We start from the raw sequence: 22,570 nt of genomic DNA on the forward strand, positions 1-22,570 counted from the left end.
TATCAGCAGTGCTCCACCTCAAAGACCAAGTCCACCTGAACACGAGCCGGATAATCAGGCTCACGGTGATCTTGATAAACTTCTGCACGATATGATGCTAACCGTTGAGGTAAATAGATATCTATATATGTATGTATGTATGTATATATATATATATATATTTATATATAGGTACTTATCTGTCCTAGTAAGAATCTTATTCGATTTGTAATACGATAGTTAAGATTAACCAAGTATATTCTCTTTATATTGATATTTTTAGTCGATGCCAGACCCTCCTACGGAGGATTATGCTCGACCGGATAGAAACGAGAAGATTTACGTCCAAGAAAATCGTAGTTACAGTAGTCACACCAGTAGTAGCCATGCGCCATCAACTTATTCGACCTTGAAGGATTCCTACAGAAGTTATAGCGTCGCCAAAGAATCCAGTCCGCCTTACAACTCTAGCACGTCTAGCTATAGCACGTTAAAGAACGAATATAGAGATAGCCCGAAAAACGTGGAACACCGTAGGGAGGATTACGAGTACCGTGTTTCACCTGATCGAAAAATATCCGAATCAACGGCAGATATATATGGTAGAAAGCAACACGTCGATTCATTCTCTCCATCCGGTAACATCGACTTTATCGACGAGGACATTCCTTATCACGCGAGACAAACGAGTCAACCGTTCTCTTACGGTGCTACAACCGATATGATCAAACATCAAAAATTATCATCACCTTCCTTGGTTAGAAAGGCATCGGTACGTGGTACAGCACCAGTCGTAGATTTCGATGATATTCTTGGCGATGCTAATCCAAGACGACCTATCAGCCCTTTAAGCCCAAATACACCAGATCCACCGCCAGAGTTCGCGAATGGTCCTATCAAAAACACCCCCGATCACGTCGACGGGTAAGTAAAATATACTTTTTCGATATTAATTTTATAAGAGGAAGAAGATAACAAAAAAAAAAAAAACAAACAAACAAACAAAAAAGGAAAAGAAAAATCTTTTAATATAATTCATTCTCCGAGTCCGTTCCATTCTTATTCGGCCGATATATCATGGATCCTTTTTAGCTTTGAGAAAACATAAAGAGGGAGAGAGAGAGAGAGAGAGAAAGATTAGGTGTTTTTTCATGGAATTAAGCAAAGAGAAAACTACGAACAAGCCGTGGTCGTTTCTCTGGCAGAGCTTCGAGACAACGCACTGGGTCGACAGCATGCGTGTCGCAATACATCCTCCGAAACGGGCACCGCAAAAGAGCAATGAAAGAGTCGAGGTATAGGAGAAAGAAAAAGAAAGCGAGAGAAATAGAAAGACAGAGAGAAAAAAAAAGAATGAGAGAGAGAGAGAGAGAGAGAGAGAAAGAGAAAGAGAAGAGAGGCAAGGAGAAAGGTTCCGCGAGTCTCGGCGAGACACAATTAATAAATTGTCTACCCATACTCGTAGCAATGGTTACGGCACTTCTCGTCGTATTTCTGCCAGGAATGGTAAATGCGGTCGTTTTGAGTCATTGCCGTTTATAATGCATGCTTGAAGTAAGAAAAACGAAACGCGTTTTGAAATGCGATAGACGCGGGGAATAAAAATAAAATGGAAGGAGGGAAAAAGGAACAAAAACAAAAACAAAAAGAAAACAAAAAAAGAAATGAGAAGAAAGAAAACGAAACGATCGATTACACCTTTTTTTTTCTTTTTTTTTTTCTTTCTTTCTTTCTTTCTTTCTTTCTTTCTTTCTTTCTGTTTTCTCTTCTTTTTTTTTTTTTTTTTGTTTTTTTTTTTGTTCTTTTTCCTTCATCGATAAATCTTAAAGGCAACAAAAAAAGGAATCGATTAATTGGGTATTAATTAACTTGCAAGTGTGAACATTTTCTTTTTTTTGTCGTTAAGTATCTCCTTCATTTTATTCCATCGAATGTCTAAATTGGCACGAAACATTGAACATTTAGATTTTGAAGAATAAAATGATGGAAGGGATGGGCAATAATTTTGAAAAAGAAAAGTTAAGCGTAATAACGTAATACGATCGTGTTAATTAATTGTTCGAGGAAATTTATCGAAATCCCATGGACGTAGGTAATATAGAAAATAAAATAAAATAAAACGAAACAAAACGAAATAAAAAAAAAAAAAAAAGAGGAACGTTAAAGCAGCGAAAATACTTGATTATTTAGATATTAATAATTAAATTACGCGGGAAGAAAAATTTTCATTGCCGAGAGTAATCATTTGAATTTGATTATAAATCAGATATAATCTGAATTAGTTTGAAACCTTGAATGTCTATATTTTGAACGATGGCCTTCGTCATAACGATGAGAGAAAATATTTCGGAAAACGTTAGACAAACGTTATGATCCACGTGTTAATTTCATAGTTCGAGGAAAATCGAGACAGGAAGAAGGATCGTTGGTAAACTCATGTGGGGCCCATTTTACACAGACGCGTGTTACCTAAAGCCGTGAAAATAAACGGCTTCTCTCTCTCTCTCTCTCTCTCTCTCTCTCTCTCTTTCTCTCTTTCTGTTTCTTCTTTCTTCTCCTTTCATGCCATTGGATGGATACCATCTCTTACATACATATATGTACGTCGACTTTGCTTTCTTCCATCTTTTCGAGCGAGCTTGGTTACTCGTTCGTTCATGAGAAACCAAATGCGAAATTCTTTAGTCTTTTCTTTCTCTCTCTCTCTCTCTCTCTCTCTCTCTCTCTCTTTCGTTCTCTCTCTCTTTCTCTCTTTTTCGTCGTTGGGTATTTACAAAGAGCGGCTTGACTGCGTCGGTGGAGAGAAACGACTGCGACGTTTATGGTCGAGAAGACCGACAGACGTTTGGCAGGTCTACTTTCTCAAAGCTAAAAGAACTTCTTCTCTTTAGCTCGAACCTTTTCGGTTTGCGGCCTCGTTCGTGTTCCGACGTTCAATGTTAATCCACTTTAGTATTTATTCGAAAATTGATTCGTTATTATAGTTTGACGAAATAAGAAATTTTTTTCTGTTAGATTTAATAAGTTTCTTTTTTTTTTCATTAAACATTTAATCGACTTTTTTTTCTCTCATTAAATTTCAAAACGTCAACTTTCAAAACGAAAATATTCGGAACGGTCGTCGTCATTTAACGTATTAATATCGTGAAATTCATTATTGACAAGGAGTTATGATAACGAAGATGTCTATTTTAAGACTCTTAGTCGGTATCTTATATAATTGTAAATATAATATAAACGAGACGATTTTAATCGATCGAGAACTGAAGTCTTCAAGTCTTGATCTCTCTGTCTCTCTCTCTCTCTCTCTCTCTCTCCCTCTCTTTATTTTTGTCTTTCTCATTCCATCTTTCGGCATTACTCTTTATTTTTCTTTTTTTTTCTTTTTTGTCACTTTTTCTTTCGGCTATTTCCAATCCCGTTATAGATTCCATTCCAATGTACATATACGTATCTCTTCTCTAAACTTTTTCTCTTCATCTTTCATAACTCTGTAAACCAAAAAGGTACGACACTCGGATACGGATATCGTTTGAACAGAAAGTAGGTATATACACAATACTAACGTTCCTCGAAGTCTCTTATAATTTTCTTCTGGAGCACGAACTTCCGTCATTCTTTCTGCTTCAATAAAGTTCTCTCCTCCTCCTCCTCCTCCTCCTCTTCTTCTTCTTCTTCTTCTTTTTCTTTCTTATTTTTTTTCTTCTCCCCATTCTCCTTCTCCTACCGATAGAACTCTCTCCTTTAGGAAACGATAAAATACTTGAAGTTCTTTTTAAGTTTCATTAAAAAAAAAAAAAAAAAAAACAAAAAAAAAAAAGAAACAAGAAAAAAAAACAAGAAAAAAAGAACGATAGAAAAATAATTATATAATACATTTGACCGATATATTAAAACCGTTAAGTTCCTTATGGAAATGAATGAACTATCGAAAAAAGTTTTGTCCATTCTTGAAACATAGTTATCGTATCCATCGAACTGTAACGTGACTTACACTGATTACCTTCTACATTCTCTTTATTCACCGTTAGTTCCGATAGTATCATAGTCCATCGCATTGTTCATTGTGTTAGCCGATTTCAAGCACTAATATGGAAGTTTAAATGAGATAAGAAAGTACGAAGGAATGTTCGGGCACAATTGTCGTAGCTAACTTATCGATAAGAAATGGTGGTATGAGGGTTGACTGGTCGAATGACTGGAGATGGGAAAGTAAAATAATGATTATATAGCGGAAACTATTCCAACGCGATATCCTAAGACATTATTAACATAATTTCATTGAATCGTTACTATAGATTATCTTGGCTGAGGCAACAACAATTGAAACTGGCCGCGAGGAGAGATGAGAAAAGTCCTAAAACAATATGGCGACAGGAAACTGGAAATCGTGTTATCGGAGAGCTTCGTAGTTATCAAAGGGGAAGATTAAGGCATGACGGTTATGCCAGCGATTCGGCAGTATTAGACGACGACGACGATACATGGATACCAAGTTCAATTTCTAATCAGGTAGATCATTAGAAACGATTTTTCAATTGATTACAATATTTTAGGTAGATTAAATCGTCTTTTATTTTGTTACTTCTTTTCATTTCTTATTTCTTTTTTTCTCTCTCTCTCTCTCTCTCTCTCTCTCTCTCTTTCTCATTTATTTTTCTTTTTTTTTTCTTCTCTTTTTTTTTTCTTCTTCTCTCATCTACCAGACCCAAACGAAAACGACCCCTTACACCTCGGCACCGGCAAGTCCTTTGCTCCCGCAAAGATCGAGTAGTCGTAAGTACAATGGCAGCACTAGTAGCGGTATTCTCGGCAGACCAAGAGCCGAAAGCATGAACGAACGACCATTCGTCTCTGTGAAGAGAGCTTACGAGTATCGAAAGTACAGCGACGGTCAGGTGAGAGAATTATGCTTGGATCATATCATTTTTCGTTTTGTTATTCTTTTTTTCTTTTTTGTTTTTATTTATTTTTTTTTTCTTTTTTTTTTTTTTCATTTAAGAATGTCATACCGATCGGTGAAATTCATCGTGCACGTTCTTTACGTCGATCATTCAATCAAAATTTTCTACGCATAGATGATGGTACCAAAAAAAAAAAAAAGAAAAAAAAAAAAGAAAAAAAGAACAAAGTGAGAATATACTTGAATATTCATCGTTCTTCATTTTCTTTTCTTCTTTTATATAAATCTTCTTTCTTTTATTTATCTTTTTATTCATTTAAAAATATCATACCGATCGGTGATATTAATTCGATAAACATTTTCATGATCTATATGATAAAAATTTTAAAAATAAATGTTCATGTAAAAACGATAGTACAAAAAAATACAGTGGCACGATAGATTGCACTTTAGATCAAATTTATTAATGTTATACATATATATATATATATATATATATATATATATATATATATATATTTATACATATGTATGTACGATAGTCAAAGAATGCACCGTTTAGATATTTAGATAGATACGTTTAGAAGCAAAATCAAAAAAAAGAAGGGCCTTTACTCAAACTCCCAGCCCTCACCCCCCACCACCATCGCCCCCCCCCATTCGGTCGGTAATGCTTTAAGCTTAAAATTAGAATTAGAACTCCAATGATCAACATACACAACGACGAATACAATATTACAGCTAGCTAGCTGCGATAGAATTTCCGCTTTGAAAAACCTCCTTTTCTTTTGCACTTCTACCGATGATGTATACTTACACGTATAAATACATAATTCATTATAAATAATAAGCATAATAATAATAATAATAATAATAATAATAATAATCATAATAATAATCATAATGATCATATAATATAACGGTAATGATAATTTATGTGTCTAAACAAAATGCAAAAACGAAAAGGGGTGATAGAACACTAGTTTCCTAGCATGAAGCGCTTGGCTTGCTTTCCAGAGCCCTCCGTCATCCCCCCGCGCAGTATTTGCAGCCGATCCACCCTTAAGCACAGGAATGCAACGTCGATCGGATAGTCCGGTTAACTTGGAGAAGCAACAACCACCTCGTCCAGAATCTAGAAGCGATAGTTTTGCACGTACCGATGCCTTCCTGCGTGAGCATAGACAACAACAACAACAATTCCTACAACATCAACAACAACAACAACAACAACAACAGCAGCAACAGCAACAGCAGCAGCAACTACAACTACAACAACAACAACAACAACAACAACAACATAACAACGGGATGAATAACATTTCCAGCACCATGGAAAATGGTCACGAACAAAGCAAACGGGCAATTATTCACGAGAAAAATTTTGGAACTTTGGCTAGACCGTCGAGACCAGAGTCGAGAAATCGCGTAACAACGACGTATCAAAATTATTCGAGAAATTATAACAACGATGTAACAACAATAACGACGACAGTGACAGCGCCAATAACAGCAACAACAATGACAACAATGACAACAATGACGACAACAAACGACAGAAGCAACAATGGCAGTGGCCAAAATGAAGGAGGACTTTTGGCGGTGGTCGATCAACAAACATCTGTCCCACTTAATCAAGGAGATCCTCTCGTGAGCCTCATTCGATCATTGGCTGAGATATCGCCTATTCGCTCACCCTCATCCAATTCCGCGACTAACAAGATTGAGAATGATCATGGTCATACAACTATAGATGCGACCGCGACAACGGTCAACAACAACGTCGCTAGCATTGCCACTAATTGTTCCCCTAACCAGTCGCCAAAAGCATGGCAGAATTGTACCCAGGTTTGTCCTTACACGCAAACATTCTCAATCGTCACGCGCGAATTAAACTTAAGCTTGATTGATGGATTACTACCAAAGGAGAATATCTTAAACGAGCACATGCATACCCAAACGTACACGTTACATTCATACACATAATGAGCGCATAAACACGGTGTGCTGATCGTATTCCTTTTCGAAAATAATAATACTACGTACTCGGATATGTATTTGTTTCCTAATAATGATATTCATCGGGTGAAACGCACGTAAAACTTTTTTTTTCTTTTTTTATATATATATATATATATATTAGAAATTTCATTAGCATCCGTTTGTTTCCTAGCACCAAACAGACTTGGAAAATGCATTGCTTAGCCTGGTACGCACATAGAACCGTTTCAATTATATATACGTATATATATATATATATATATATATATATATATATATATATATATATATACGTATATATAATTATCTTTAATCGATTATTATCTGCACGATCCTGTTTTTCACGTCGAACGAGTTAAATCTTTTTTCTTGGATTTTTTTTTCTGTTTCTTTTTTTATCTTTTGTTTTCTTTTCTTCTTTCTTTCTCTCTTTCTCCCTGTGATCGAGAGAATGAGAGAGAAAGAGAAGGCAATATTTCGTATTAAGGTGATCGTTCTTATATTTTCTTTTGTTTAGTCCCACAATGACTCGGCGTCATCGTGGACCGAGAGAAGCGTCAGTCCCGGAAGTACAGTAGGAGTTTCGAGACCGCAAACACCTGCATTCCCTGTACATCCACGTACTCCTTATGTCAATAATGCATCGCCAACTGTAACATTCGCCTCCGATCGTGGCTATGTCATGTCCAACAATAGTTACAACATCAACAACAATAATAATAATATTACCGGAGTGGAAGCTACCGGTGGTAATAGTAACAACAACAATCTTGGAAATTATAATGCCGAACGAACGATTTATATCGAGGAGCGAAGGGAAGTCTCTAAGGAAACGGGACTTCCACCCAAGAGTCCGACAACACAACGGTAAGAGCATTGAATTGTTTATATTTTTCATCGTTTTTCATTTCATTACATTTCTTTTCTTTCATTCTAATTTATATTATAATATTCGTTTGAACAAATGCAAAAAACAAAAAGAAAGAAAGAAAGAAAAAAAAAAAAAGAAAAAGAAGAAAGAAAAGAGATGGAGGACTTCGATCGAGCCAACAACGAATAGGCTATACGTATAATATAATAATTTCAGGATTTCGTTGATCAATTTCTGTTTTTTTTTTTGTTTTTTTTTTTTTTTGTTTAATGAATAGTCCATAATGTCGCAGAGAAAAATAAAAATAAAAATAAAAATAAAAGGAAAGAAAAAATAAAAAAAAAAAAAAACAGAAAAGAAAGATATGTCATTTAAATTGATCTATCATAATTCGATCATAAATGAATGACGACGATGAATGAAGAATGATATTCGTTATTCTAGACGCTTGAGTTTCCCAGCAAGCGGGCCGCTTAAACAAACGCATAACAAACGATGGCCGCTCACTAACCAATCGGCGTCGTTCGACTATAGGTAATATATTACGAAAAGTATGTGATACGTTTCGAGATCGTTGATATACCAACGATCAAGAGTGATACTATGAATAACAATAATCCTTATTGGTGTCGATCGTGTATCGGATCACAAGGATACACTTCATTTTCTTCCTTTTTTTGTTGTTGTTTTTTTTTCTTTTTCATTCTTTTTTTGTTTGTTTTTTTTCCCCTACTGACCCCCCCCCCCCCATTACACATTTGTATTCCTGTGGTGTTACTAAACAAGCTACGTGTTAGTGTACACTAACGATCAACTGCGTTACATTAAAGCGTTATGTATATACATAGGAGTATGCGACTGCACGGATCCCGATATATAAATATTTTATATATATGTATATATAATCTTAACGCAAATGAACCATGAATATCGATGTTGTTATATATATGTATATATATAACAAAAAAAAATATATATATATATAATAAGCAATTCGATCGTGACTTTATTTCCACGAGAAATGCATATGTATATATAGATATATATCTCCTTTAAATGCACACAAAACGATCTAATTCCGATGATTTAAATATCGATTTGAAAATAATTTATAATACGATTGCACAAAGGTCTTACTTGTTATTGCACTTTTCATGAAAAGCTAACTAACGAGAGCTGAAATTTTCCTTCCTGCATCGTGAGTTAGTATAGCATTCTATTACGATATTATGCAATTCAGTGCGGAACGTGCATAAATAAATTAGAAACATTGTAAAAAGGGACGAAATAAAAAGATCATTTCTTTGATCCTTTATTCTCATGCAGAATCATACCAGAACATAGATCTTATATGTATTATTCTCTTTTTCTTGCTGTGTACTCTCTCTCTCTCTCTCTCTCTCTCTCTCTCTCTCTCTCTCTCTCTCTCTCTCTATTTCTCTCTTTCTCTTTATTTCTACCTCTATCTCTCTTTATCTCTCTGTATCTATTTTTCGTGCGAGCGGACGCATATATACGCGCGCGCACAAACATTTCCTCCTGTTAATCCATCTTTTAATAACATCTGCTTACTCACTGTCGTTGATCTTCTACGAATCTCTTTATCGCTCTTTATATAGAGCGTACACACGCGTTTCAACGTTTGATCACGATGCTACGTCGTTACTTCTGCACGAGATTTATACCATTTATAAATCATTGGCTTGCACGAATGTATCGAGAGTTACGTCGTTATAATAAATCCATTTCTAAAAACGATCTGTACATTTTCATTGCAGCAAGGACCGACCTGTTTCTCCGATAGGCGAATCTGCGATATCACAGGCTCAGGCTATTTCACATAGCCCTGGTACTCCAACTCACGTTGAATTTGCCCAAAGTCCGAAGGTAATTAATTATGTAAAAAATAAATTAATTAATAAAATGAATATACGTATATATATATATATATTTATTTATTTATTTATTTATTTATTTACTTAAATATCGACATGTAGAGTGCTACGTCGTACACATCTATCAACAGCGGTGGTGGTCAGTCGTCTCCACAGGTGCAGTATTATGGATCAAGACGTTCGAGTATTCATTCGAACAGTGAACCTCAAGAGGTCGCTGACATTAACGTAAAATTCGTACGAGATACCAGCAGGATCTGGTACAAACCAAATATATCTCGAGAACAAGGTATAAATTTTTACAATGTTTGTTCATTCGTGCATTGTTGATGTTTATTCGTGCATATATACAATTCATTCATCTCTATCACTATTGATTAATTAATTTATTTATTTATTCTTTTTTCTTTTTTTTTTTGTTTTTTTTTTTTTTTGTTCTTTTTATAGCAATTTCAATGCTGAAGGATGCCACACCGGGTACGTTCGTAGTAAGAGACAGCAATTCTTTCCCGGGTGCGTTTGGTTTAGCATTGAAAGTGGCAACACCACCACCTGGTGCGCCTAGTAGTCCTAGAGATCCATCAAGCGAACTCGTCAGGCATTTCTTGATCGAGCCAACCTCACGTGGAGTTAGACTGAAGGGATGCGCGAACGAACCAGTTTTTAGTTCTTTGTCAGCATTAGTTTATCAACACAGCTTGATGGCAATGGCATTACCATGTCAACTGTTAGTACCTGAACCAGAAGCTGCTGCTAGAGCTTTGGATTCGCCCGCTACGAATAGTGCACAACAACTTCTTGCACAGGGAGCTGGTCAGTTATAAGAACTTTTTTTCCCTGCCCCCCCCTCCCGCCAGTCTTCTTTTCCTTCTTTTCCTTTTTACAACAACAACGACAACAACAACAACAACAATAATCCCAGACTCGTACTCCCTTCCAACTACTCCTTTTTTTTTTTTACAATAGGAATAATATTTCTTGATGAATAGAAATAATATTTATGATTATATATATATATATATATATAGGTTTGTTTTTTTCTTTTTGTTATAGCTTGCAACGTTCTTTATCTTTTCACCGTCGACACAGAATCCTTGACCGGGCCTCAAGCTATCAAAAAAGCTATAAGTACTTTGTTCGAACAAAAACCTTTGCCGAGTGCGACCATCGTTCATTTCAAGGTCTCCACTCAAGGTATAACACTGACGGATAACGCAAGGAAATTATTCTTCCGTAGACATTATCCTACGAACAACATCAGTTATTGCGGTTTAGATACTGATGAACGTACTTGGGATTTTACCGGTGAAGATATTGGACGACCAATCAGCGCACAGTTAGTATCATTTGGATTAATTTTTCTTGGTTTTTCTTTCTTTTTGATAACATCATTTCTTATCTCCCATTTAATTTCTAATGTTTCTTTCTCATTTATATTTTCTCTTTCTAGTCGTTGCTTCGGATTCGTAGCAAGAAAACCCGCTCACAAATCAGACAATCAATGTCACGTGTTCGCCGAGCTGGAACCGGAACAACCAGCAACGGCCATCGTTAATTTCGTCAATAAAGTCATGATGGGCAACTCGATCGCTAAGGCCAATATCGTATAAATTACGATTCGTCGATTATTATGTCAATCTTACGATCTAATCGATATATACAAACAAAAGATAATGATTTCGCAATAATGAAAGATATTATAATCCATCGTCAATGAGAAAAGGTTTGTCGTTTGAAAAGCTATAAAAAAAATTATTACACTTCGAATTGATATTTGACTGAAGGAAAAAGTGAAGAAACAGATAAAGAGGAAAAGAGAAAAAAAGAAGAAAGAAAAGAAAAGAGAGAAAAAAAAAAAGAAAAGGGAAAAGAAAAGAAATTCAAATCTTAATTTATTCTAAATTAAGGCATAACTTGTCGCTTGAAAAGTGATAAGAAATTATTAATTAATTAATTAACGAACGTATTTGACCGAGAAAGAGAGAGAGAGAAATAACAACAACAAAGTGAGAAAACAAGGGAAAAGAAGAAGAAGAAAAAAAAAGAAAAATTAAAAACCCTATTAATTTACGAGACATGCGTGTGTTAACAAAATAAAATGAAAAAAGAAAAAAAAAAAAAAAGAAAAAGAAAAAAGAAAAGAAAATTTCGATTCTCGTATAGAAAATGTCGTCATATAGAAAACAAGTCGTCTAATTCCAATGATAAATAATAACGTTATCTGTGCGATCGCGAATCGTTAAATTGTCACGTAAAATGACAAATAAATGTAGTTCATCATTAAAAAAAAAAAAAAAAAAAAAAAAAAGAGAAAAAAAAAGAAAAGAAAAAAGAAGTATACTTGAGAGATATAAAGTAGATACGATTGGAATAGATTGAGATAAATGCAAAAATCTGTACGAGTTACTATGAGGTAGATATATAAACGATCTAATCGTTGTTATGATCACTATATAGGGAAACGAACGTTCGAGTTTTTGATCTATCTTTAAAAACACAATGATAACGTAATACGATTAAGCGAATGGATTAAAAACGAAGAAATTAGCTGAAATATTATTCCTTTCATTTCGATATTCGTCCTCGCATACGAATTGAAAGAGAATTTGAAAAAAGAAAAAAAAAAAGAAAAACACAAAAATAGAAAATCATTGTTATTAACCATCGTTACATTGTTATTATTTAAAACGTAGAGAATATCATAGTGACGATTAACGAACGATACGAAGTAGGGTAATGTCGAAAAAAAAAAAAAATAAATAAAAATATATATATATATATATACGCATATAAATTATAGGTCATTTTATAAAATATAAATTTTTTTCAGTAAAATCAAAATTCATTTGAAATCTGTATAAATATCTTTTAAATATTTCTCGATTTTTATAATACTTCGTAAAGAGTGTACGAGAATATAAATTGTTTCATAAAATTCATTTACAGTATTTTTTTCTTTTCTTTCATATTTCTTTTTTCTTTTTATTTTTCTTCTTTTTCTTTTTTTTTTTTTTTTTTTTTTTTTTTTCCTTTGGATTGCAAATATTATATAAAAAACATTTCTCGATCTTTATCGTACTTCGTAAGAAATAAATCCTCTCGTAAAAATGATGTGTATGAAGGACGCATGAAAATTAATCGATAATTAATTATATCGATTATTAATCGAAAGTGAACGTAATATTTTCTTACGTAAAATTTCCTTTTCCGTTTGATCTTATTAACATATTCTTTTTCTTCTTTCTTTTCTTTTCTATTCTATTCTATTCTATTCTATTCTATTCTATTATATTCTTTTTCTTTTCTAATTAAATGCATATATGCATTTACACGTCATAAGAATTAATATACGCGAATGTATTAAAGCGATGCTAGATCTTCGATAAGCATTGAACGAATTCGAAAGAACGATAATCCCTCTTTTGATAAAACTGCGTATTATACATAAATAAATATTTTCACAAATTTACAGATAATTTGTGATAATTCTTTTCTCTCTCTCTCTCTCTCTCTCTCTCTCTCTCTCTCTCTCTTTTTTTCTTTCTTCCTTTTTCTTTTTTTTTTCTTTTCTCTTTTTTTTTTTTTTTTTTTGTTTTATACACAATCATTTCGTCACATTATCTTGATATCGTACAGCTCGATGCGATCGTCGAAATATTTTGCTTTCGTTTTATTATTTAATAAATATTTTTCATTGATAAAAAGAATTTCACATTAACCGATTATATCTAACAGCACTAAACTTAAAATGAACGTATATGAAACTTATCGAAGAGTCGTAATGAATTGATACGTTAAACGTAACTTAAACATATACCGAAAATTAGTAGAAACACATACATATATACGTACATACATACATACATATATATATATACATATACACATATATATATATATATACATACATACATACAGGATGTATCAAAATAGGTGGATATAAATTCAGAATTGTATTCACTATAAAAGAGAAAAATAAATAAATAAAAGGAAAAAAGAATTCATATCAACGAAATGTTTCGTTTATCTTATTCACAAAAAAAAAAAAAAAAAAAAAAAACAGAAAAAGAAAAGAAGAAAAAACTTTATTCCTTGACATAAGAATTTTTCATCTTTCAATTATTTTCATATAATGAATATAAATCTAAATTTATATTTATCATTATGATACATTCCATTTATTATATCGTACTTGAGACTCTCGAGTAATATTTAATAAAAATGTTACATCGTTACAGAGCATACGTATACATATAAACACATGTAGGTATATAAAAAATACTATATACTATATAAACTTCGATAATATATATATATATATATATATATATATATATATATATATATACATATATATCGTACTCCTCCGATAAATAAAGTGGACGATATTATAAATAATTGTAAATAAAAGAAATACCCTTGGCGCCTTAAAGGAAATACAATGGAAATGTTTTTTCTTTTTCGTCGATTGAGAATCGACGTCGATGATGTGGGAGAAAAAAAAAGAAATTAAAAAAGTAAGAAAGGAAAGAAAAGCGAAAGATAAGCGAAAGAAAAAGAAGAGAGAAAAGAAATGGAAAATAAAGAAGAAAGGAAAAAGTAATGGAAAAAAGAAAGGATAAAGAAAGAAATGTACATGGAAGTTAAAGTTAATGATATCGGAGCGCAATGAAACGTCACGACGTATTATTTTGTGAGCGATATTCTAAGTTCTTGCCATTGTGCGTCGTTAGTTCTCAAATTGATAATAAGATAAATCCTTATTACGAAATTTGCGAGAGGACGAACGTAAGCAGTCAATTATTATACGAACGAATAATAATTATTATATAAATTATATAAAATAATAAATCTCTGCATATATATATATATATATATATATATATATATATATATATATATACATAAACACACATACAGACACATAGAAATACACACACAAAAACAAACACACACACACATAAATACACATATATATATATATATATATATATATATATATATATATATATATATATATGTAATACGAGAGAGAATTTTTCTCAGTATTTTACGTTATCAGTGTTTTTATAGATATATAACCTCGACGGTCGCAATGCAATATATTTTACCGTAATCGATGATTTTTCTCTTCTTCTATCTTATTCTATATTCTATATTTTATCTTTTTATATTAATCATGTTTAAGAAGTACGATTTGAGATTAGAAAATTTATCATCGTGAATTTTACTTTTTCTTTTTCTTTTTCTTTTTCTTTTTCTCTCTATTTTTTTTTTTCCCAATTTCTTTTCCTTCCTCGCCATCCTTCGTTCTTGAGAAAAGACAGAAAGAAGAGGAAAATTTTTTTTTCGTTATAACACGTTGTGCTAGTCAAAATTCGAAGTGTACGTTTGTTGTTTCGTAATACGAAGCAAAAAAAAAAAAGAGAAAGAGAGAGAAAGAAAGGGAGAGAGAGAGAGAGAGAGAGAGAGAGAGAGAGAGAGAAAGGAAAAGGATGAGAGAACAGAGGGAATAAGTGCGAATTATATATTAATAAACTCGTCTTCATTGTCTCTATCGAAAGGACGAGCCAAAACGAAAGCCTTCCCTCGTTTGTACCTTTTTGCGTTAAATGCAACTTTTAGCGATCGTTGCCGATCTTTTTTCTCTATCATCTGTTCGTTTTTTCGTAAGCATCTAAAACCGACTAACAGAGTAATAATATTGATTTAACACATTAGTCATTATATAATTAGAAATTTTATTATTATTATTATTATTATTATTATTATTATTATTATTATTATTATATTATATTATATTATTATTATATTATTATTATTAGTAAGCTATACCCCATTACTCCGTATGCGTTCACGCAATAATTGTACTGTTACGTACCTTATAGGTATGATCGTATAGCTACAACAACAATAAACCATATTCATAGAGCATAAATCATAATCTCATTCTTCTCAATCATATTATGTAGATGATTAGTAATTAAAATAAAAGTAAAAATAAAAATTAAGAAAAGAATAAAAAAAGAAAAGAAGAAAAACAAAGGCAAAACATCTACGACAAGAATTTTATATTCGATCTGAAGGATCGATAATACCTATGTACGATATCATGCAGACGCAGATGTATGAACAATAGCCTATCTTCAGGCGAACGGATAAAAACTATACGATAACATTGTCTTTCCTTTCATTTATCAATTTGACAGATATTTTACAAAAATCAATTATGCATTTACATATTTCTAAAAGTACATTTAAAGATTCATTGATGTTAATAAATAAAAAAGAAATGCAAATGATTAAAGGTGTGAATAAGGAGGTTGGGAAGGTGGGAAACGACCTATTTAAATACTGATAAGAAAAAATCGTAATGACATCATTTTCTATTTCACGTCTTTCTTCTCCTGTCAACTTTTATCCCATAATGATAAAATATAATATTACATTATTTCCCTTTCCTTTCTTTTTTCTTTTTCTTTTTTTTTTTTTTTTAATTTTCTTTTACTTCTCAATTTATCTCATCCACGTAGACAACTAATAATACGTATACCGAATGACCAACGATGCTTGAAATCGTTGTAAAAAAGAAAATAGAAAGAAACGAAGGATCATGAACGTGCCGAGAACGTCACGAATTCACATCACCGAAAGTGAAAACCATAATAGCGGTGTCGCTTCCTGCGTCTCAATCATCATTATTGTATATATACATATATATGTATACATATATATGTATATATATTCATACATCGAGAAACAATGAAATGCATTTTATAATCTATGAAAATAGGACTACTTCTGTTTCTATGAGTATAGGTTTAAATAAGCGCGATTTCACGAACGATGACGTCAGTAAGAGCTATAGAAATAACGGCATATATAGAACATCATTGTGGGTCATAACGTGGATAATTAAAAACAAATGTAAATCCCACATTACAGAGTAAATCTATGTATAACTTTCACCGTGTACTATTTTTCTATATAATTCCTTGCGATTATCAAGTAATTCGATTCAATTTAAAATTATAAAAACTTGAATGAATGCAGAAGAAAAATTAAAGAAAAAGGATAAGGAAAATAGAAATTTTTCTCATTAATATTTATGATTTTTCACAAACATATTCTCTTCGGAAAAATTAAAATATTTAACTAAAACGAAATATACAGATTTGAACAGATTTATTATAATTTGTATGAAAAATATTATTGCATTTTTCGTAAATAATAAAAATTACTATTGCTTCTGTTACTGCTAATGATAATAATTACGTTGAAAAAAGATTCTACTGGATCTGAATAATATATATATATATATATTTTTTTGATAAATTTACTGTAATTAAAAATATTAATTATATAATATAATAATTATAAATATTATCACGTGTCTCGTATAGTTGAAAATTGATTATGATGGTGATGAGAAAACGTAAAAAAAAAAAATTCTAATATATGATCTAAATAATGTGTGCGTATGTGTATGTGTTTGTCTTCGTTTCTCTTTCTTTTTTTTTTCTTGATCGAATTCTTTTTAAAATAATTCAAAAGCAAGTAAAAGAAATTCCGTAGTAGAGAGATAAGACCATGGAACAGGACAGTGAAACCGTAAGTAGTTCTTTTTTGTTCCCATATATACATACATACATATATACATATATGTATATATGTATACATACATACATGCATACTGCGAACCGGTCGTGAAACTACTTTATGCCACATGAAGAGAGTCGAAGTCAGTCATCGAGAAACTTTCGAAACGAACGTGCGTATCCTGGCCCGAATCAGGCCCAAGATGGCTTTCGGTCTTACATTCATAATCTTTGTTGTTATCACTCTTGATACATTTATTGATGCTGGACCTTACGGAAAGATCAACGAACAAATAATCAATATTACTATTTACGATAAGGACGATTCATTGAACGAAAATCAAAACACCGAAAGGTTTGTTATAACTATACTATGATCAAATTTTTTTATTTATATTTGATTATCATACTCAACGTTGAAATGTTAGAAATTGATATAGTAATTGAAAAATTTTAGATATAAATATTAAGAGAGAGAGAGAGAGAGAGAGAGAAAATAAAATAGTCGTTAAAACGTAAACAATCTTTTTGAAAACTTATTAGGATTTTTCTAAGACATTATATTATAGGAATATTAAAAATTAATATAGTAATCGTATTAAAAAATATTACATATAATAAAATAATCATTAGTACATGAACAATCTTTCTAATATCTTATTACTGGAAAATTATAAATTAATTTGATTTTCATAGTTTAAAACGTCGTGAAATAATTTAATGTATATTGATTAGAAATTATTAGATAGAACGAAATCTGAACAATCTTTCAAGGAGTATATATTTAAGTAACTATCGATTAGGCTAATATAATAAACTCATAAATCTATTCATTTGCATACTATTTATGTAAAATAATTCACTATTTTACACTTTTCATAAATTCATAAATATAAATATAAATTATATAAATATTTATCTTAATATATATATATATATATATATAATTTTAAATTCATTTACGACCTTGAAAATCATTGTCAATATAATGTGTAGTAATCGCTTCCGAGTTATTCGATGCACGTAAAAGAAGATCAGCAGCTCAACGATAGAATGCTTGGGCCGTTCCACTTCGTCTGTTTCGATCCGGTCAGCAGTAAACGAACAAAGTGGACCGAGAGAACGAATGAACTTCTTTTGTTTTTTCTATTTTTTATGTTTTACTCATCCTTCTTTCAGATAAACTGAGATAAAAGTCGGTCGCGAGGAAAAAAAGAAGGTCGTCGAAGGGAAAAAAAATAAAAAATAAAAAAAATAAAAGAACAATAAAAATAAAAAGAGAAGGATGCTGCGTCAATGATTAACAGTTAATGATTTATGCGCGACAAGTGTCTCATTAAAAGTGTCATGTATAACATTCACTAATAATCAATCGCTTTCTCTCAATACATCTCTTTTCGTGTTTATAATTAACATTTATTATAATAGTTAACATACTTTCTACGGAGTTCTTTTTTTTTACAAAAGATAAATGTGAATCCATTTCTGAATCCTTTTCATCCTTCAATTTGATTTATCGTTCGTCTATGATTTTACGTCAAAAAATAATAACGACATACAACCGTGTCATCTCTTTCATCGTATTCTTTCAGTTTTATTATCAATCATGACAAGGATAAATCTATACCTATCGATGAATATGACGATGAATATGAGGATGAGGATGAAGATCTTGAAAAATATAGAATTTCATCGAGAAAATTGTCAGACGATGACAATGACAGATCATTTTCCTTATTTGGTACTGTTGAATCTGTATTCTCGGCAATGGCAAATAGTTTAAATAATATTGTAAATAGTATGATGGGAACACAGACGAAGAGTTCAGTTATACGAGGCAACAGAGTTAGTTATAGAAATCATCAATTGATAAGAATATTTCCTATCACTGAGGAACATATCAATGAATTACGTGAGTTAAGGGATTCTGAGCCTGACGATATTAAATTTTGGAATGAGCCCATATTGAATAGGTAAAATTAAATGATTAATAAACGATTAATAAGATTAGTAAATTAATCAATAAAATGATTTAAGTAAAATGTAAGGAATACTTTTTTTTTGGAGTTATGAAAAATAATTGAAATTTTTTTTTTTTCCTTTTTTATCAACAGGACAACCGACGTCGTGATAGCGCCTGACATTGTCTCGGATGTCAAAGAATATTTGAAGGGTCATCAAATCGATTTTAAACTACTGATATCGGATCTACAGGTACTTATTATTATCGTTTAATTAACATTAATGTTCTCTGTTTGAAGGCTGAAAAAAAGAATGAAAAGAAAAAAAGAAAAAAAAATAAAAACAAACCTAATTCTTCGCTTACGTTTAAGCGGCCATCTTAGAAAATCTTAATAATTACTTAATTAGCACTTTTCAAATTGACATCTTTATTCGTGATCTAACGAACAAGAGTAGAGATATATTTTCTATGACAAGTATATTATTATTCAACTACGATAATAATAAAGAAAGGAGTGCTAGTTTCACAATTGACTATTTTTTTTTTTTTCTATCTATTAAGGGAAATTCTGTTAAACGTTGAAACGATAATAATCACATTATATTTCTCGTTTATTTCTAAATGAGCATAGGTAAATAATAAAAAAATATTTTGTCCTAAATAAAGAGAAAACTTTTATCATTATTTAATCTTAACGACTTAGAAACTTTCCTTGTCTTAGAAGACGATCAATTATCAAAATCCAAAGATGTCTAAGGAACAACGTGCTGATCTTGTAACCAATCAAGGACATACCATGACTTGGAGACGATATCATCGATATGGGGGTACTGTATTTATTTTCTTTAAGAATATATAATGTCATTATAAAATCTAGATAATAATGATATAATGAATGATAAGGGAGAAAATTTTTTTCTTATAGAAATCCTTAGATATTTGGAATATCTTGCATTCAGATATCCAACTATGGTAGAAATAATTACTATCGGTCATAGTTATGAAGGATTACCAATAAAAGTGGCGAAAGTATCGACTGGCCTTAAACGCGATGGTGAACCAAAACCTGCGATCTGGATCGACGCCGGTATATATATATATATATATATATATATATATATATATATATATATATATATATATATATTTTGAACTTCTTAAATTTTTCTCTTTTTCTTTTCTTCGTTCCTTTTAATAATAATAAAAATTCTTTTTCTTTTTTTTCTTCTTTTTTTTGATAATAAAAAATTTTTTATTTCCCCGATCCTGTTATTCGAACAGGTATGCATGCCCGAGAATGGATCAGTGTTGCCGTTGCAACTTACATTTTAAGTCAATTAGTTGAAAGAAACTCGTCTTATACGAAATTGTTGGACCTTTCGGATTGGATAATATTACCTGTTGCAAATCCCGACGGATATGAGTACACACATACGTATGATCGACTTTGGAGAAAAACTCGAAGTTATCATGGAGATCGCGAAGCCAGGTAAATAAATATACTTTAATTATTATCGATATTTAATAAATATTTTAATAAAAATCATATTTATCTGTCATGGATATATCAATGTGATACCATATTATATTTATATTACGTATATATTAATGCAGAACTATTTTGGAAATTTTTATGAAAACTTTTTATGAAAATTTTAATTTTTAAGAATGCCAATTTTGAATAAGATTATTTTTCAATGACACGTTCCTTTATAAATCTATAAATTACTTTAATAATTTAATTTAATATTATTCAAACTTTATAAATCTCTTATCTCAATAGATATTTACATATCTAAACGTGATTAAAACAAGAAAAAATCTAAATAAGAATTTTCATAATTTAAGATATTCACCATCGAGTTTGTTTCACTTGATGTCACATTATACCAAATGGTTTTGGTCGAAATGCGAAGGAGTAGATCCAAATAGAAATTTTGGATATCAATGGGGTGAACGTAACAATGGTGGAACTAGTTTGGATCCTTGTCACGAAACCTATGCTGGTCCTTATGCTTTTTCTGAACCTGAAACTAAAGCAGTTGCGGAATATATTATGGCTAATCGCCAGAATATTAGGTAAAATTTCTAAAAAAATATCAAAAAGAAAAAAAAAAATATATATATATATATATACATATTTATATTTATAAAGGATACTACGTATATATCTATATCTATGTATTTAATTTTTTAGAATGTATTTGACGTTACATTCATATGCACAAATGTGGTTGTCACCTTGGGCTTATGTCAGAGAAAGTCCAGCTGATTATTCGGAGTTAACAAATATAGCTAGAAGAGCTGTGAATGCTATAGCAAAAGTTCATGGTACACATTATCAAGCTGGTCCAGCAGCTGATCTCTTATATCCAACGTCAGGTATAAATTTCCGATAAACCGTTAATAACATTGTGTTAGAAATTAGAAAGCTTATCGTCTTTTGCTTCTTCAATTTTTCTATTGAACTTTTTCTTTTTTTTTATCAATGATTAAACTTAGATAATCATCATCTCTCACGATGGTTGGAAAGTCCAAGTACAATTAATAAAAAGGAAACTAATTATCAAGAGATAAGCTAGAAAAATAATCAATATATTCTCGCAAATATCTTTATTGATAAAAAGAAGATAACGTAGTAGATATAGTGGAGGTTGTAAACATAAAGTCAAGTAGGAAAAAAAAAAAGAGAAGAAGAAAGAAGGGAAGGGGGAAATAAAGAGAAGTTTAAAAATATGATTTATCTATTTATCTATTTTTTCTTTTTTTTTTCTTTCTTAGGAGCATCAGACGATTGGGCCAAAGTTACAGCCGGAATAAAATATGCTTATACCGTTGAACTTCGCGATCGTGGTACTTATGGTTTTCTACTTCCGGCAACACAAATTGTACCAACTGGAAGAGAAATTTGGGCTGGAATACGAGCTATTGCACGTCTAGTTACATGTAACACGTAACGCTAATCTATTTACGTGAATCTCTCGATTACTTGAATTTAATAGAGAAATTATCTATATATGCCGATAGATCAATACTATATTTAGATACAATTTGTCTCGAGTACAACATTGTTAATGTGTATGAATTTTTAATTTATATTGCAATGTTTCTCTTTTTTGTTTTTTTTTTGTTTTTTTTTTTTTTTCATTAAGACATATTATAACTAGTCAAAATTTAATACATTATATATTTACGTACAATGCAATTAGAAATGAAAAGACGAAGGTATTTTAATTGCAAAAACTTAACTTATACCTATGTTTTTTCTCTCTCTCTCTCTCTCTTTCTCTCTCTCTCTCTTTTTTTTAATCTTTTAGATTCAATAAATTCTAGATATACATAATAGAGCAAATACATATA

At 31.1% G+C, this 22,570-nt stretch overlaps 2 protein-coding genes across 23 annotated transcripts in view; both read left to right on the top strand.

Annotated features, from left to right (window-relative positions):
- by (focal adhesion protein tensin) overlaps positions 1-12,297 on the top strand; it is a 172,506-nt gene extending 160,209 nt beyond the window's left edge. For 16 of the 20 annotated variants that reach the window (XM_035876350.2, XM_035876351.2, XM_085663283.1 and 13 more), the window contains 12 exons: positions 1-109; positions 263-903; positions 4,278-4,491; positions 4,686-4,877; positions 5,900-6,730; positions 7,401-7,750; positions 8,199-8,288; positions 9,533-9,641; positions 9,752-9,938; positions 10,097-10,462; positions 10,703-10,985; positions 11,100-12,297. The exon at positions 1-109 is cut by the window's left edge. In XM_035876350.2, the coding sequence (XP_035732243.1) occupies positions 1-109; positions 263-903; positions 4,278-4,491; positions 4,686-4,877; positions 5,900-6,730; positions 7,401-7,750; positions 8,199-8,288; positions 9,533-9,641; positions 9,752-9,938; positions 10,097-10,462; positions 10,703-10,985; positions 11,100-11,259 (3,532 nt within the window). In that variant the 3' untranslated portion in view covers positions 11,260-12,297. The remainder of the gene's footprint in view (positions 110-262; positions 904-4,277; positions 4,492-4,685; positions 4,878-5,899; positions 6,731-7,400; positions 7,751-8,198; positions 8,289-9,532; positions 9,642-9,751; positions 9,939-10,096; positions 10,463-10,702; positions 10,986-11,099) is intronic. The other 4 variants (XM_035876360.2, XM_035876352.2, XM_035876369.2 and 1 more) reach the window with 4 other exon arrangements.
- A 4,976-nt stretch (positions 12,298-17,273) lies between these two features.
- On the top strand, positions 17,274-22,402 carry LOC118446099 (carboxypeptidase B). Of its 3 annotated transcripts, none has more exons than XM_085656210.1 (9): positions 17,274-17,602; positions 18,840-19,220; positions 19,362-19,461; positions 19,932-20,037; positions 20,136-20,297; positions 20,492-20,699; positions 21,059-21,289; positions 21,408-21,592; positions 21,713-21,931. In XM_085656210.1, exons 1-9 carry the CDS (start codon positions 17,376-17,378, stop codon positions 21,790-21,792), a joined length of 1,680 nt encoding a protein of 559 aa, XP_085512336.1. In that variant the 5' UTR covers positions 17,274-17,375; the 3' UTR covers positions 21,793-21,931. The 3 variants fall into 3 exon arrangements, with proteins under 3 accessions (XP_085512336.1, XP_035732266.2, XP_035732265.2); XM_035876373.2 differs by lacking the exon at positions 21,713-21,931 and adding an exon at positions 21,992-22,402 and having other exon boundaries at positions 17,277-17,602; positions 19,935-20,037; XM_035876372.2 differs by lacking the exon at positions 21,713-21,931 and adding an exon at positions 21,992-22,401 and having other exon boundaries at positions 17,279-17,602.
- Positions 22,403-22,570: the final 168 nt, after the last annotated feature.

This window comes from Vespa mandarinia, chromosome 1 (assembly GCF_050613455.1).
Source record: "Vespa mandarinia isolate Hongniang chromosome 1, ASM5061345v1, whole genome shotgun sequence".
NCBI lineage: Eukaryota > Metazoa > Arthropoda > Insecta > Hymenoptera > Vespidae > Vespa > Vespa mandarinia.

Bases quoted from the DNA above. Each gene is read 5' to 3' on its own strand.
- LOC118446099 (XM_035876372.2), top strand. From the start codon at position 17,376: ATGAAGAGAGTCGAAGTCAGTCATCGAGAAACTTTCGAAACGAACGTG. The intron at 20,298-20,491 runs GTATATATATAT...TTATTCGAACAG, and splicing joins TGCGATCTGGATCGACGCCG to GTATGCATGCCCGAGAATGG. The intron at 20,700-21,058 runs GTAAATAAATAT...TCATAATTTAAG, and splicing joins CATGGAGATCGCGAAGCCAG to ATATTCACCATCGAGTTTGT.